Source organism: Vanessa atalanta, chromosome 19 (assembly GCF_905147765.1).
Source record: "Vanessa atalanta chromosome 19, ilVanAtal1.2, whole genome shotgun sequence".
Lineage (NCBI taxonomy): Eukaryota > Metazoa > Arthropoda > Insecta > Lepidoptera > Nymphalidae > Vanessa > Vanessa atalanta.
This window is the reverse complement of record NC_061889.1, coordinates 8,631,507-8,649,346: the sequence shown is the minus strand read 5'-3', so window position 1 is coordinate 8,649,346 and position 17,840 is coordinate 8,631,507. Positions and strand designations below refer to the sequence as shown.

Genomic DNA, 17,840 nt, shown 5'->3' with positions numbered 1-17,840 from the left:
TAATCTTCAGAAAGGTTAGCCTCCCTCGGGGATATTTCTAAGTGATATTCCTACCCACTAAAATCACTGAGTTTCCCGATTTCAGCAAAGATTAGAGAGACTGCGGGATCATGTTAATATGACACATTTATTGCCCATTCCATGTAGAGCTTCATTCGTGGTTCAGCAGAGCACCTCTCGAATTTCGAGCATAATTGATACTTGTATAATTATTTATTTTTTACATTAGACAACATCACATACATTACTCTAATCCCAATGTAGCTAAAGCACTTGTGTTATGGAAAATCAGAAGTAGCGACGGTACCACAAACACCCAGACCCAAGACAACATAGAAAACTAATGAACTTTTTCTATATCGACTCGGACCCGGGGCCTCGCAGCGTACCCATGAAAACCGGTGTACCCACTACTCGACCACGGAGGTAGTCAATAATTATTTATATTGAATAATAATCAATAATATTGCATACAATAAAAATTGCTTGGAAAAATTGTATATTTATTACGCGTTGATTGGTAATAAACTAAAGAGTTAAAAGGTTATCAGATAAATATATTGAATTAAAAAATAATACTATAATCAAAAATTATGTAATATTTTAAGTATTTTTAAGGTTATTTTTAATTTCCTTACACAAATTATTGCAGCGGTATAATTTCATTCCTAAGCTTAGAAAAACAATTAAATTATCCGACACGTGATAAAAATTTAAACCCGAAACGGCCATAATATTCTCGTATGGAAAGTATTAAAATAGATATTTCGCTTGTGCTCGCAAAGTTTAAAAGTAGTATTTGATATATTTGAACGAAACTGTAACACGGCGAGTTAAAAGGCAGGAAAGGAATAGTTTGAAAACTTTGTAATTAATTTGCCATTTTAGTTTTTATAAAAGAAATAATGTAACAAAATGTATTTATTGGACATTATAAATAAAATATCTATTATACAACTCAATGAAAATTTGTGGAAGGGCTTGATTACATAGTATATAACAAAGTCGCTTACCGCTGTCTGTATGTCACTGTGATGCGTTATATTTTAAAATTGTAATGCGGTATCTTTTACTAGATAGATTAATTCACGAGGAAGTTTATATGTATAATACATGCACAATATAGTAAAGAAACACTGATAATTTTAGAGGTTTCTAAAGTGATGTCTTAATAAACACTATTTTTTGCGCTTACATGGCAAACGCTGGCTGAACCCTACAAGATAGATCAAAATAATGTACCACATCATTGTACACCTTAAAAAGGTCTTCAAAAAGTCTACAGTGGTATATGTATACCTATATCTATCTCTTATGGATAGCCCACAACAACCATTTTTATCCTTTACTTTTTACGAAAAATATTAGCTTATTTTCAAAGCGATTTTACCCAATACTGCATTAATCCTTATCCAATAAAATACCTTAAATACATTGGGCATTTAATATAGATCAATATGACTCTTTACGGTATGTCATTTAAAAAAATATATTCGAAGAAATTACAGATTTAAAACGCAGGAACATAGCGGTTTATAATGACTGAAAAACGGTGAACGTTGTGTATAAAGACATACGAAGCCGGGGCGGGTCGCTAGTTGAACAATAATTGTAAATTACTGCAGTGGTCATAATAGGGATGATTAATTTTTCCTACAGTACAAACATCCGTGGGTAGTTGCCAGCTCTTGCCAACAGGTAGCTCATTTGCCATTTCGCCTATAAAAACAAGATTGTAAAAAATAGCTTCATAAAGCTTAAATAAAATCATTAATTATCAAGAAAAACAAATACAGTTAAAGTCTACATTAACAGCCTGTAAATTTCCCACGGCTGGGCTAAGGCCTCATCTACCTTTGAGGAGAAGGTTTGGAGCATATTCCACCACGCTGCTTCAATGCGGGTTGGTTGGTTTGGATACACATGTGGCAGAATTTCGTTGAAATTAGACACATGCAGGTTTCCTCACGATGTTTTCCTTCACCGCCGAGCACGAGATGAATTATAAATAACAAATAAGCACATGAAAATTCAGTGGTTTGAACCCGCAATCATCGGTTAAGATGCACGCGTTCTAACCAATGGGCCATCTCGGTGGCTAAAATCTATATAGTATGTGTATAATCTTTTAACAGTTTAATCTTACACAATAGTGTGATGTAATAAATTGGCTATCACTCAGTTTGAACTTGAATATAATATCTCTAGACTAGTTTTCACTAGCTTTTGACGATATCTAAATAAAATATTTCATTTTACTACTGTTTGCCAAAAAATATTTCAACATTTCTGGTCCAATGATTGGATTTTTCTTTATATAAAGATTATGGATTAACGTCCATAGAGTTTGAATATGGAATTTGTTGAGCAATATTTTTGGTCCTTTTTTTAAAATGTATAAATATTCTCCAGCGAGGATTCCAAACAGGTTATAGTTTAGCTACTGCTTTTATTGGAATTATTGATGATATCAAGATAGCAATGGACAATCTACTAGAAACAGTTCGAACGTTATTAAATTCTTGTACTAGCTATTCTGAATAAAATATACCTTCTACATTTAACTGATTTCATTGTCACCTTCATGGTAGTAGACAGCGAATATGAGTTCAGAATTATTCTGATTTGTCAATGGTAACGTAGGTGTTCCACAGGGTGGTATCATATCCCCCGTTTTATTTTTAATTCTTATTAATGATACATTACAGCGTTTATCTTCTACTATTTTTATGATAACGATTTCCAAATTTAATCTTACTTGGAACTATAGGCCACTGAATATTAATACAACTAGTTATGATTTGGAACAATACTAAACTAAAATAGAAAACAACTCTAAATTAATTTTCCAAATTAATTGTATCTACTCTTATTGTACTATTTTTTTTAAAGTATCAATTATAAAATCCCTGACTGTCACAAAGTAGAAAACTTAGCAATATTTCGATCAAGCTTATGTTTTTGGTACCTTAGACCAGCAAGCTGATCAGAAAAGTGTTTGATGCCTTTAGCTCAATACAGAGAACACGCGTCCTACTACCGGTTCTCAATAATATTTTGTTTGCACAAACTATCCTTCAATTGCACTAGAACACACCTTTTGTCTTGATCTGAGAGAAGGCTAAATAAGATAAATTTTTTTCATAGATTTTCACATAAAACTTGAGTGATTCATATTTCGCCTTCGCAAAAATACATTAATTGTTTCGGTTTATTATTCTTATGAAAAGGGAAATATCAAAATATTTGTCTTAAAAACTGGAGAAGCCCTTTGCTTTACATTCAATGTACACCTTATAATATAATGTTAGATTTAATTATTTTAAGGAATTTGTAAAAGTAGTGTCGACTTACATCACACCAACCATATCAATGGCTGATACATTTTTTTAAGACTATTGTATTATACTATATGACTAATATATATTTTTGGGAAAATTAATTGTAACTGTAAAATACTTTTTAATTTTGAAAAAGGTTATTAAGAAGATTCTTGTTGTTATTTGGAATACAAATATAATTCTTTTCATATGGAGAGGACCAGCTACGCTTTTTAAGTAATTTATTTAAGTTGTCAAAACTATCAGCGTCGAGTCCATTAATCAAAAATTGAATATTATTTATTACGCATACATATTAATTGGTAACAAATTGTAGAGTAGCGATATTTAAATTTAAAAAAAACGAACACTGTTGATATTAAAGTACCTATATTTTTTAACCTAGAGTTGTCTTCGTCCAATATATATATATAATTTGTTATATCACATCATCCTTGGAAACAAAGATTATGTTCTTTATGCCTGTTACACTGGCTAACTCATCCTTCAAACTGGAACACAACAAGCCCAAATGAAACGAACACCATTTTTTTTCCAGTTATTTCCGATATTAAATCAAACATTGTTATTTTTTCTAATCAACAATTGATAATTTATATGTTTCCAATTTTCCTATAAGTAAGCTATAGTTGTATTATATATTTAAATTAATGAAATCGTTTGATAATATTAATTAGTAAGGAATACTAAAAGCTCTATCACATCGAGAAGCACTAATGTGTTCAGCCACAGAGCTAGATCCAGTTTCAAAAGTTTTGTCTTAAACTTAGACGTCTCTTAGTGCTGCCATAGACTTCTCGTATGTTAATGATCTTTGCTAACATGCATTACACGTATGCCTTAACAAGAATCTGGAGCTATTTTAACTTATTTTAATGTCAGATCTTATGGATGTTGAAATTTAATAAAGAAATTAAAAAATCCAAAACATATTTAGAATAAATATAGCGTATTATATTTTAAGTTGGCTTATTTGAAGATAGGTCGCTCGAGTATAAAAAAAGAAAATTACGATAATCGATTCGAACTATTAATAGCATGTCTACTCTAAGTAACTTTCTTTATTTAAATTGACTGTACACCAAGTGATATTTACACATGCTGTGTTCATATCGAAAAGGTTGCGCCTTATTTTTATTTAAATATGAGTTGATAAATGTTATTGAATATTTAAACATTTTAACTATTTTTATAAACCAATAAAAAAATTCACCTCGAAGCTCATTTATTATGGTACCATAAGATGTACGCGCCGTTTTGCCAGTACTTTATGTAATGTTGTTCCATTTAGGACATATATCCCGAGGCCCTGGGTTTAAACCCCAAGTTTGGTCGAAACAAAGTTTTTTTTTTTATGTTTTAGGGGGCAAACGAGCAGGAGGCTCACCTGATGGAAAGTGATTACCACCGCCCATGGACATCTACAGAGGGGTTGCAGGTGCGTTGCCGGCCTTTTAGGAAGGAGTACGCTCTTTTTTTGAAGGTTCCTAAGTCGAAAAACCGCTGGCGAAAGCTGGTTCCACAGAGTGGTTGCGCGAGGCAGAAAATGTCTTAAAAATCGATTAAGCGAAGGGCCGACGTGAAATACTATCTTGCCTTGCTGAGCATACCCAGCTTTTTTGATGCCAATTTTTATATTTATATTTTATAGGCTTTTCTAATTTTATTGGGCTTTCTATTGAAAGATTCCCAGTAACTGCCCGGTGTCTGGAAGTCGGATGTGTGTACACTCCCGTACCTCGGAAATCACGTAAAAGCCGTTCGTCCTGCGTCTGAAGCGCCTCTTTCCAGTAGGGTCGATTTGCCGTCCGATTGACTTTGAGAGTGAGGAAACAAAGACTGTGTTTTTTCTCACAAACTTTTGCACTATAATATCTCCTGTGTATTTGGCTGGTCTCCCTTGAGATTGGCAGAAATTGGTGCAGACGACAACATCATCATCTCTTATTATTTGATTTGTAAAATTATTTTATTGTTTCATCGATAGTCGTGTTAGAGTTCATAAAATTTGAAGGTCCAAATTTTTTTTGGTTGTGCACTATAAAACAGCCAGTCTAAGATGGATATTAGGAAATGCGTGATCAAATATTCGTCCAGAACAGGGTGGATAGATGAACACTCATGGTAGTTCTTTGGACTATTTACCCCAAGGTCAGTCGAAGAAAGTACAATACAATTATTTATGAAAAAAAAATAGCATTCTTTATTGCAAACAATAATTCATAAACAAAAATTTATATTAATTTTATAAATGCGATCGTAACTATATATCTGTCTGTGTGTTACTTTCAAGGCCAAACCAGTGAATCGAATTTGATTAAATTTGATATGAAGCAACGTTGAACCTTAAGAGAGGACATACAGGCTACTTCTTAAAACTAAAACCTGACAATTAACCCCTAAAACGCAAATCCGCGGGTTACATCGAGTTATATATAAATAGTCTACTAGTTATCATAGTTAGTAGTTTGACAAAATCTTCTTAGAGTAAAGTTCCTATGGATATGATGAGTGAAATTTCGAGGTAGAATTTGAATACAACATTTATGATACAAAAATTATCACTTTAGTCTGACAGAGAATAATTTCAACGCATTTGGCTGCACGTTACACGTTCCACGTTTCTGACAAAGGATTCATTTGTTTTTGGAGAATATATTCTTTTATATTTAAATTGTAGTAAAATATACCGTTTTTGTTGCAGATAGCCTGCTGAGCGGGTAGGATGCAGCGGCATGCACCTCATCGTGCTGCTAATGGCGCTGCTCTCGAGGGCGGTCGCCCCCCACTTACACGTAACGAGTGAGCGTTAGCTACCAATTTAACTTAAACTGTTTATATATTTTACATATTTTATCTAATAGGTGGTTCACATATCACTACTTCAATACTAGTATATATTATAAAATGGGTTGAATGCCATATAACTTCACTAAAGGAATCCCAGTGGAAGTAATAAAATTGTATCGGCAAATTCTACGCCCACGATAGCTGTCTAAAACTATTCAAGACTTATTATATTCAATCTTCCAACCCTCATATGACCGACAACTATTTCAACGAATTTCAGTTACCATTAATATTCATATCATAATCCTCCCGTTGTTTCAGCGCCGGCCTCTGACTCAACATATCTGGGGACGAGTACAATGCCACCAACGGTATTCAGTGTGCCAATGTCGCCTCGTCGGGTGTCGGTCAGACGAGGCAAGGCGGATTCCCCGATGTTGAATTACATATTTGACTCATACGCCACTAGCAATAAGCACTTTCATGACAAGTAAGTAATTCTTTCATGTGTACATACAAGCTTTGTTACTGCAATGACAATGGATTTGATAGGACATTCAAATGACTTTGTCAATACAAATCTTACATTTGAAGTTTCCTTTCTCCATCTTTACGAGTATTTTTGTCTATCTGTTTGTTGAAAAACACAATTAAATTAAGCAAGCTTGAACTCCAAGGGAGGCTACTTTTTTATTCCTAGCACCCGACGACTAACTCCAAAAGGCGAAGCTTGGGGTCACCCAGGTTTTTAATAAAATTCTAGAACGAGTCTGCTCTCAAGGAACCCACAAATACACTCCCTAAAGAACGCCCTGTTCTACAGGGAGTGTATTTGTGTGTGATACATTCACGGGCTATTATTATAAATCAAGTGTCACCTCATCTCACCTCATTATAAAGTATGACTGTATAGATATCGAGGTGCTGACTTCAAATGCCCGTTCAGGTCCGTACAAGTTATCGGATATTTTGTAAATAATTTCTCAGAAGTATCGAGTTATTGATATAGTAGGTTTAAATTAATTACCATTATTGGAAGACACGTTTCGGTCAAGAGAACCATTTGCTTTTACTGCTCATATAAATGTGAGCCGAGATGGCCCAGTGGCTAGAACGCGTGCATCTTAACCGATGATTTCGGATTCAAACCCAGGCAGGCACCACTGAAATTTCATGTTCTTAATTTGTGTTTATAATTCATCTCGTGCTCGGCGGTGAAGGAAAACATTGTGAGGAAACCTGCATGTGTCTAATTTCAACGAAATTCTACCACATGTGTATTCCGCCAACCCGCATTGGAGCAGCGTGGTGGAATATGCTCCAAAACCTTCTCCTCAAAGGGAGAGGAGGCCTTTATCCCAGCAGTGGGACATTTACGGGCTGCTAATTCTAATGCTCATTAAATACTTACACGTTTTTAAATATTTCGCAGAATTATACTTTTTTTATTTGATTACGAAAGATTTATTATTTTAGTAATACAATAAATGTTCTTTAATCTCGATTACAATTTAAAAAAATAATAACTTATAATTTTTTAATATATTTTATTATTATTAAATTATATTATTAAATTAAATTTTATTTATTTTATATAATAATAAACTAACTGTCAGTGAAACTTCGAACAGCTTAAGTTTTATGAAGTATGTATTTTTATTACGTATTGGTAGTGCCATAAATAAATATTATACTGAATTTGCTAAAGGGTACTGAAGAAAACGAACTACATAAGTCAAAGGCGAAATATTTATTCAGTACAGTCTAGCAACTCAGGAAACGAAAATTTCAAGCCTGAAATGACTTAACGAAGATGTCGCCTTATTTATCTATAATTGAAAAACACAATAATATTTTCATTTGAAATGGCGTGAAGGAGACTCGATGTGTTTTCACCTATAAAGTCAAACCTCATTGAAAGACCTTTACATGACGAGGTTTTATTTGCATTCAAACCTCTTTTGTCAAACTGCAATATGATAAAATAAAAAAAATTAAATCGACTTCGAATAATATTAGTACTGAGAAATTAAATTATAAAAATTCAAGCACATCTCTATTCTTCTTGTGCCTACATAAAAGGCAGTAATGTCCAAGGTTCTGGATTTAAATCCAAAGTCGGTTTTTCAGTCGAAAAATTCTCAGTTCAGTTCAGTCAGGTGTGAGTCAGGAATTGTGTACAGTCCAAACCCCAGACAAACCAATCGTAAAGTATGTAGAGCAGTTGGTCCTACGTCTGAACTCTTTCCAGTTGCGTAGGATTTGCCATCTCATTAGTTTCAAATCAATTTATTCAAGTAAACTTCACAGTTTGAGAGTGCACCTGTACTTACGCACACACTGGTGCGTACTGCGGAAATCCTATAACATATCCTGCGCATTAGTCTCCCTTAAGATTAACAACCGTGGCCAAAATCGGTCAAAATATTCATTAGTTTCTTTAAATTTAGATGGAACCAATCATAAACAAGGTATACTTAAAAAAATCCAAAATGGCTCAATAACATGAAAACAATTGTTCAATTGTTTTTTTTTATAGTCGGTTACTAGGCTGAGAGGGCCCAGTTTAATTTAAACCCGCAATTATTGGTTACGAGTACATCTTAACCAATAATTGCGGGTTTAAATCTAGGCTAGCACCACTGAATTTTCAAGTACTTAATTTGTGTTTATAATTCATCTCGTGCTCGGCAGTGAAGAAAAACATCGTGGGGAAACCAGCATGTGTCTAATTTCAACGAAATTCTACCACCATTCCCAATCCACCATTATTTTATTGCATTGGAGTAGCGTGGTGGAAAACGCTTCTAACCTTCTCCTCAAAGGAAGATGAGGCCTTAGCCCAGCACTGGGAAATTGACATTACATTAAAAAGTAAATTAAAACGCAATTTTCATTCTCTTTGACATTTTATTCACGACAAAATAGAATATATGCCAGGAATTGAATATAGCAACACTGTATTTAAATTGTCTAATCATAAACAAACTATTTTATTGTCTACCGTTCACCAACGTGAAATAGCTATCATGTAAATATGCAAATCCTGAGGTACTGGGATGAACCCCGGTTCGGACCAATCAAAATGTATTGAATTCCACTGTTATGAATTTCATATTAGCAGCCCGAAGATTAAAGTTTGTGTGCTTGGTAGTTGTTAGTATTGTTCTGTGCCTTGGAAAGGACGTTAAGCCGTTGGACTTTACGTCCTTTCAGTTCTATTAGGTCATAGCAGTAAAATAATAGAAGGTACATCTGTGTTGTAGCACACACACTTGAGAACTTTTATCAATATATTCCTATTATTAGTACTGACTAGAGGCCCCTAGTCAGGTTAAAAATTAAGTAATTCCCATGGAAAATTGCATAGTTAATAGGTACGTCTTTCCAATTTTGAATATAATTATGGCATATCGTCGATATGACTGTAGTAAAATACGAAATTATTAATAACATTGCATTGTAATAAAAATATATTTACTAGGAAGTTAGTAAAGAGTAAAAGGACCCCGAGACGTGCATATCCTAGACGGCCTCGATGGCCATGACGAAAATTAGTCAAAAGTTAATGATCACAATAATAATTTACTTTGAAATTGTGTGGTTTTCACAAATAATAAACGAAAACACTTAATAAAGCAATAGATACCTTAAAACTTTGAAAAACGACGTCATTAGGACAGTATTTTTTTATATCTCACTTAGATACAAATTCAAATTATAGAAACAGACCATACCTGCCGGTAACTTAAACTGTCAAAACAACAAACAAGTAATAAAAATACGGTCAACTGCGAGTCGGTCTCGCTTGGTAAAGGTTCTGTACTATTACGTTCCCATGGGGATTTATAGACCTAGCTCGATTTATAAGCCAAAGTCTACACTTATATGTAAACCAACTAATACCCCAGCAGCACTATAGAACTCACATAAGTAAAAAAAAAATCTACGATTTTATATCAAAAATTCTAAAACAGTCTTTCAAGTTTTTAGTGTGTTCTCTGACAATCTTTAGATCTATATTTCGTAACAAATAGCTACGTCACATCTTTCATATTTTACGTTATATAATATATATTCGTATAAAACTTTGTGTTGTATTTTTGGTGGTATTGGGTTGATCTTTTCATTCGAAGGAACGTCCCCCCACCCTAAACTATCGCTATGAATTAGTATTAGTGACGCTTCTGCTGACAAGTCTTAATGAGTATGAACTGAATGTACTAATTGAATGTACGAATAAAAACAGCATGTAGGAGTATAATTAAACCTATTTTCTTTATAGTAATTAATATTTCTAATTATTTTTATTAAGCACACCTGCAAAAATTCGATACTGAATTCTAGGGTTCTTTCTAGGGTTTACTGATGGAATACACTTTTAGGATTAAGCCATCTTCCTTAATTTTACATATATTTTGTATTCAATAAAAATACAATAAAAATACATATATATAATTATTCATACATAATTATATTCAGGGTAAATTCGGAGAAAACAGTCTTTCAGATGGACAGAGATAGAAGTGTCCGTTTTTCATTGGATATACGAAACCCTAAAAAAGTCCGTTATGATTTGCTATGTTTAGAAATAGGGAAGGCTACCAAACACAAATATTTGATTTCATAAACGAAAATTAAATATCTATTGCGTGAAACCGTAAAAAAATATTTGTATTTTCAATAAAAGTAAGACAATATTCTGAATAATTTGAATTTTGCTTTCTGTAGAGACTAAATTATTTACATATTTTATAACTTTATGTTTAACGATATCGGTATTAAAAACTTTTTTATTTTTGTTTTTAAATGTAAAGATCTGTAATGTAATTTATTATTTTGCCTATAATTACATCAGTATAATTAAATAAATGTCACTGAAACTTCCTCAACTCGATTTTGGAAATAATAAATACTTCCTGGTACTCTTTGCAAGTCCGTCTGGCTGAGTACCATCGACTAATTATTCTATCATAACAATAAAATCATTAGTATTATTGTTCGGTTCGAAAGGCGAGTGAATCAGTGTTATTACAAGATAAAGGGGCATAATTCTTAGTTAGTCAGGTTATAATAATAATAATGAAGCTTTATTTCCCGTATTAGTTATACATATATAACAGTTACATCGTTTATGTGTAAGTATTTTAGTATGTTGTTTTTTAATTATTATTTTTTTTATGGCATTGTTTGGCGGACGAGCATATGGGTCACCTGATGGTAAGTGGTCACCACCGCCCATAGACAAAGGCGCTTTAAGAAATATTAACCATTCCTTATATCACCTATGCGCCTCCAACCTTGGGAACTAAGATGTTATGTCCATTGTTCCTGTGATTACACTGGCTCAATCACCCTTCTAACCAGAACACAAAAATACAGTGTACTGTTATTTGGCGGTAGAATATCTGATGAGTGGGTGGTACCTACCTAGACGGGCTTGCACAAAACCATAACACCAAGAAATTATTGTATATTTATTAATTTATTCTATTTTTGTCTTGTTTTTTCTCTCTTGTGTATATTTTATATTCTATGTAAGGGGGGTCCTTACATAGAATATAAATTACTTTTGCAGTAAAAGCCTCCTCCAAATGTTGTTAGCCATGTTGCTATCTCTGTCTCTCGCCAGTCTCATCCAAAGCGCTTCAGCTACATCTGCAATGTTATCACTCCATCTTTTGAATGGTCTACCTTGTTTTTTCTTTTTGTAAATCAGGCACCAATTTGTCACAGTTTTCGACCATCTTCCGTCTGTTATTCTTTGAATATGGTCAACCCATATCCACTTAAGTGTCGATATCTGTTTGACTGCATCTTTAGCCTTTGTCTTATTCTAATTTATGAGCTTCTTATCTTATCCTTTAACCCATGTAACATCTTTCTACGCTCTTTTGGCACGACTTTATTTTATTTAGATAGGATTTTTTGAGCGGCCAAGTTGCGTATCTATATGTGAGACAGGGTAATAGGCAGATGTTCATGGCTCTAGTTTTGAGTTTTGTTGGTTTATTTCCTTTAAATACTTCCTAGATTGACCAGTATTTGTTCCAAGTAATTTTATTCTTCGTTCTATTTTTTTCTCTGTGCATGGTCTGAATGAAATTATATGGGCAAGATATACATAATCTACGTATTCTATTGGCATTGGCGATATCGAATACCTCAGGTTACGAAGTAAATTTATACTTGTAACACCAAAAATTCAACTTAATAAAAGTACTTTTTCCTGATATTCGTCGAGAGACGTATATTTATAATAATAAAATTACGTCCTCCGAGGGTGGCCTTTATAATTTAAACACTATATTAACTATCAAACATTTTTTTTTTATTACATAATTAAATCACTTTTATTTGAATACAAAAGTCAAAGCTAATGTTTGCTTCGAGCAGCATAACGATGACCTAACTTTATTATATCTTTGAAGCCCTTTTATACTTTTAATTTTAATTTGAAAAATGTGGATAAATAAAGCTATATTTACAACTTATACTAAAAATAAAATAAAAAATTAGGCATGTTACAAGATTATACAAATGATAGAAATGCTTGGTGTTAATATTCGTTGACGGTCATACTGGGTACATTTGTAAATATAATTATAAACGATGATTACCTTCAAGTCGTTTTTGATTGAAAAAAAATAACGACTGATCCTCTTGCGGGTTCTTCTCGGTTGAATCTACATTCCGAACCGGTGGTAGCTTGATATTAAAATCGTCCTTGTAAAATGACGCTTCAAAGGTGTCTGTAAAATCCACTTGAATTAAGTTTTTGATTTTGGTGGATGGTGCATTTAAGATTTAAATAATGGCAAATAATTCATTCAATTATAATATTTGTAGTGTGGGCGACGGTGACCAAATACCACCAGGCTCCCCATTTCCTAGGAACTCTCCTTGTCTACCTATTTTAAATTATAAAAAAAAAAATCCTTTGTAACAAAATTTTGTTAACATCAAACATATACAGGAACCTGATTGGTACATTTTAATGAAATAAAAATAAATTCATTCGCTGTTCTATAGTAGGTCTATCCGTGTAACATAAAACCCGATATTAAATCATTCGCTTTTCAACTCACAATTCCATGGACTATGTCGCTGTGTAAAAATCATCGTTTTTTTACTAAACTGAATATAGTTGTTACTTTTATATATTTTATACGTAAAAACAATGAAACGTTTTCAATTTAAGCTTTTCGTTAATAAAATATTTGTGTATCAAAAAATAATATGTAGGTACTCGTGACATTAATAATATTTTATGAAGCTCGTAACTATGTCCTTCTAGGGAAAGGTCGCCTTCTAAGAAGATTAATCAACCACGCCGCTTAATACTTCAAAATAGCTGATGAACCAGCGACTTCAAGCAATTTAAATTCAGCTTACGACGAAAATTCTTCTAGAACTTGTATAAAATCTCTTTGGTCAAACCACGCTTCGGGATCAAGCTTGCCTATTATACCATTACGTGTTTTTTTTTTGTATCTCTATTATGTCATCTCGTTGAGATTTATTGGTTATTCACTGGCGAAACCGCGGTAATTAAATTATCGCTGTGCATTAGTATTAGTGACGCTCATGCCAACAAGTCTTAGTGTGCGTGAAATTAATGTTCGAATAAAGACAGCAAAATACAATTTACATTATATTTGTTAAAGCAAGCTGATAAATTTAACATGGGCGCGTTCGTAAGTGAACAGGTTTATATTGTGTATAAATATCATCGATTACATAGAATCCTAATTACGTTTGCTCGTTGGTGAAAATTATGATATTTTTTCTTTATTGTTAGTTTGGCTTTTTTCCTATAGGTAGGCGGTATATCTGCAAATGGGTCAGTTGAAGATAATAAGTCACCACTACGCAAATACATTGGTGCTGTGAGAAATATAAACCATTTCTGACATCGCCAATTCACCAACCTTGGGAACTATTATGCCCTTGCGTGTTATTAAACAGACGCACCCTTCAAACCGAAACATCGTAATCCGCAGGCATTTAATCGTTTATTTTGTGGTAAGGCTTTGTGCTTGGTCGTCTGGATTGGTACCAACCATATTCGTTATTTAACCTAACAGCATTATTTAAGACTATTTAAACATAGTTCAGGCTAATTTCAATTTACTTTTATTGTATAAATAAGAATTTCAAACTTTAGTTGTAATGTATGTTACACAAAAGGGTGTGTTTAAAGTATAATTACGAGTAATTCCAGCTAATACTAACTCACGAGTTCCATTTCACGCTCTAATAGCGAACAATTCCAAACACCCTGCGGAGTAGTAGAAGATATATTTACCTTTTTATCTTGTATATTTTTTTCTTATATACCTAAAACGGGAAGATTTTTCTTTTAAAGCGATTTTTATTTATTCAATCACATATATATTTGAACTAGACCATAACATATTAAATTTTATAGTAAAACTTTATTTTAGCATTAGCATTAGCAGCCTGTAAATTTCCCACTGCTGGGCTAAAGGCCTCCTTTCCCTTGAGGAGAAGGTTTGGAGCATATTCCACCACGATGCTCGAATGCGGGTTGGTGGAATACACATGTGGCCGAATTTCTTTGAAATTAGACACATGCAGGTTTCCTCACGATGTTTTCCTTCGCCGCCGAGCACGAGATGAATTATAAACACAAATTAAGCACATGAAAATTCAGTGGTGCCTGCCTGGGTTTGAACCCGAAATTATCGGTTAAGATGAACGCGTTCTAACCACTGGGCCATCTCGGCTCCATAAAAAACTTTATATAAGAACGGAATTTATTCTTCTAAGAACTGTTGCATAAACAGCTTTTAATTTACAAGCAATTTCCCTTTAAGCTTTCCCTAGGTTTTCTTTAAACGTCTAGAAAATTAATACCTACAAATTTCGGAAATATATTTGTAAAAACTCAGCGGTGTTTGACTGAATTCGAAATGGTGATCTTCGATTGAGATCCAAACTTTCTATCAACTGGGACAGACAAAGCTAGGTTTTATGTAATGGATCACCTGATGGTAAATGGTGGACATGGGTAGCATAAGAAATTGTAATCATTCCTTACGTTTCCAATGCGCCACTACCTTCTGGAACGAGTTTATTATGTTTCTTGTGTCTGTACACTGGCTCACTCACCTTTCAACCCGGACAACAGCAGTGCTAAGTACTGCTGATTGGCCGTAGAATATCTGATGAGTTAGTGATACCTATCCAAACGGGCTTGCATAAAGCCCTATAACACAACAATGAATATTTTTTTATATTTGGAATAGTAGGGAATCTATAACGTACTTCACATTCCATGCTTGTAATTTTATTTGGATGTAAGCCAGCAGTAAAACAACTTTTTGGTACTGTTGGTTTGTAGTGTGTACGTGTAAGTACATTCTTTGTTTTTTCACGCTCATAATCCAATGATACAGAAATCTGATTCCCATTCATGAGATTGATTCTTTATCAGGTGCAGCACGGCTTAACGTCCATAATAATCTATAAACTACAATTAAATGACTATAATGTAAATAATACTTTAAACCTGCCTACATAAATATGATTTAAATCTCTTATATCTTGCTTTATATAATATTACTCTTTTGAAACGAAGTTTTTTAACGCGGCTTACAGTAGGGAACTGGCAGAAATCGTCACGTGAGGAATAAGCGTTATGTCCTTCAAGCTACCTTTCCCTGTCTCTCTCTCTACCTCTGTCTCTTTTTATCATAAATGTTTCTACGGAAAATTTCATTTATTTAATCGTGTCTGTTGTTTAATACATAATATAATATAGAAGAAGCAACTTTGATCGAACCGGGTATCCCATGACGCATATGCAAATAAAATTTATAATTTTTATAGTATAATCAACTATTCAGTGAAACATATAGATAAAATATGACGGATATTAAACTATTTTTTTTTTTTAAATTTTTAAAAAATTAAATTCGTCAAGAACGCAACTGACAGTTCAATTTATACACCCTTCCTTTTTCTTCGTCTAACCGGTGACGTCAATTCCTTGAGCGCGTCAATCAGTTTTCGTTTAACAATAATAAGTCATTAATTAATTATGATCGCTGTATGATTTCTCACAGAGTAGAACTTAAGTCATTGCAATCCTTGGGTGTCGTAAGACATATGCATATTCTCCACGTCATTTTCTTTGTTGAGCGCATCGATCAATACTATCAGCGCTTAGCACCAAGCCGCATGGTAGAAGATAGACTAATCCACTAGCAAATCTAAAAAGGATTGGCGTCAGACAAGTACTAGAAATTGAATATAGATTCGAACTTTGGAACTACGAAAATATTCTCACAATTGAGATTTCATTCCCTTGGTCGAATTCAATTTCCGCTATGAAAAGATAAACATACTTCATGCATATTTACACGAAGAAAATAGCTTTTGAAATACTATTTATATTTGTAATACTAGACACTGGAAATGGCTTAGTTCACGGAAATTTAACATACAAAAGATTTTTATTGCAGTGGTAACTTATTATGGATGGTTAACCGCTTTGTTACGTAACGCGTTACGGCACCAGTCTGTCTGGCATCCCTTACTCTTGCGCATACGGAAGCGGTAGGCAGGCAATAATTATACTAATCATGTACATACACAAAATTAAAATGCACATATTCAAGAATTTTAACTAAGAATAAAATATATTTTATAATAAATAAAAGATCTTATTAATAAATAACCTTTTCTTTTATTATATTTATTTACAAAAAAAATATTTAGATTTAGCCTAATTTTGAAATTAAGATATATTAAAGCCTAAGCTACAACCCGGAATCGACAGATGGCACTAATTCAAGAGTTCTAAATTCTGAATCGCGCCGGCTAAATATTTCCATTATACTACTATATAAAATATATTCATACTAATATATGAAACATCCGGTGACGCTGTAAAGGCCAATAGGGCCAACAGCGCTACATCATACAGGGAAAAAACTAATGTATGTTCCATAAGACCTTAAGTCTTACATCAATAATAATGGCACATACGTAATGTGTGTATTTCAAAGCGACATGTTTATCTAACCTAAACGTATACAAATATATTTGTGTCTCTTTGTTGGCCAAGAAAATTGACTCTTGGATCGGTTCGATTTGAAAATCGAAGGGTGGAACTATAACTCAACATTTTTATACCTCAAGTATTTTGAAAACAATGTAAGTGCTTTCCAATGTTCATATTACTTCAACAAATTGGAGTAGTTTTAAAATATTGCTTTGGACTCTGTATACACAGTAGGTAATATAAAAAAAAACTTCGTCGGGCTACTGGCTATATAAGGCCGAAGATCCCTACGGGTCCTTAAGGGTTCAAACCCCAGCTTTGGGCGATAACAGTTATTGGGTGCTATTGAAAAATTCTCAGTAATAGTCCGGAGTCTGGGAGTTGGAAGTATGTAAAATCGGTCAAGTCGATTTTGCCGTCACATCAGATTATCAGAGTGAGGGAATAAAGACACTGATTCTGATCTCTCTTGAGATGTCGTCATGGTCGAAATCGAACAGGACGACATCGCCTGAAAACATCTAGCATGCGCGATTCAGAATCTTGAGCTCTTGAATTAGCGCCATCTATCGGTACATTAGCGGTACCATGTTGTAACATATACCGTAATTTCAAAATCATGCAAAATCATTTCTTAATGGGTGTTGGTATTATAAAACGAAGATTACTTCCTCTTA

General features: G+C 33.3%; 1 protein-coding gene across 1 annotated transcript in view; it reads left to right on the top strand.

Annotated features, from left to right (window-relative positions):
- Positions 1 to 17,840, top strand: part of LOC125071588 (hemicentin-1-like) — a 106,068-nt gene that overhangs the window by 45,929 nt on the left and 42,299 nt on the right. The window contains exons 2-3 of the mRNA XM_047681909.1: positions 6,046 to 6,143; positions 6,453 to 6,621. Coding sequence (XP_047537865.1) covers positions 6,077 to 6,143; positions 6,453 to 6,621 — 236 coding nt within the window. The 5' untranslated portion in view covers positions 6,046 to 6,076. The remainder of the gene's footprint in view (positions 1 to 6,045; positions 6,144 to 6,452; positions 6,622 to 17,840) is intronic.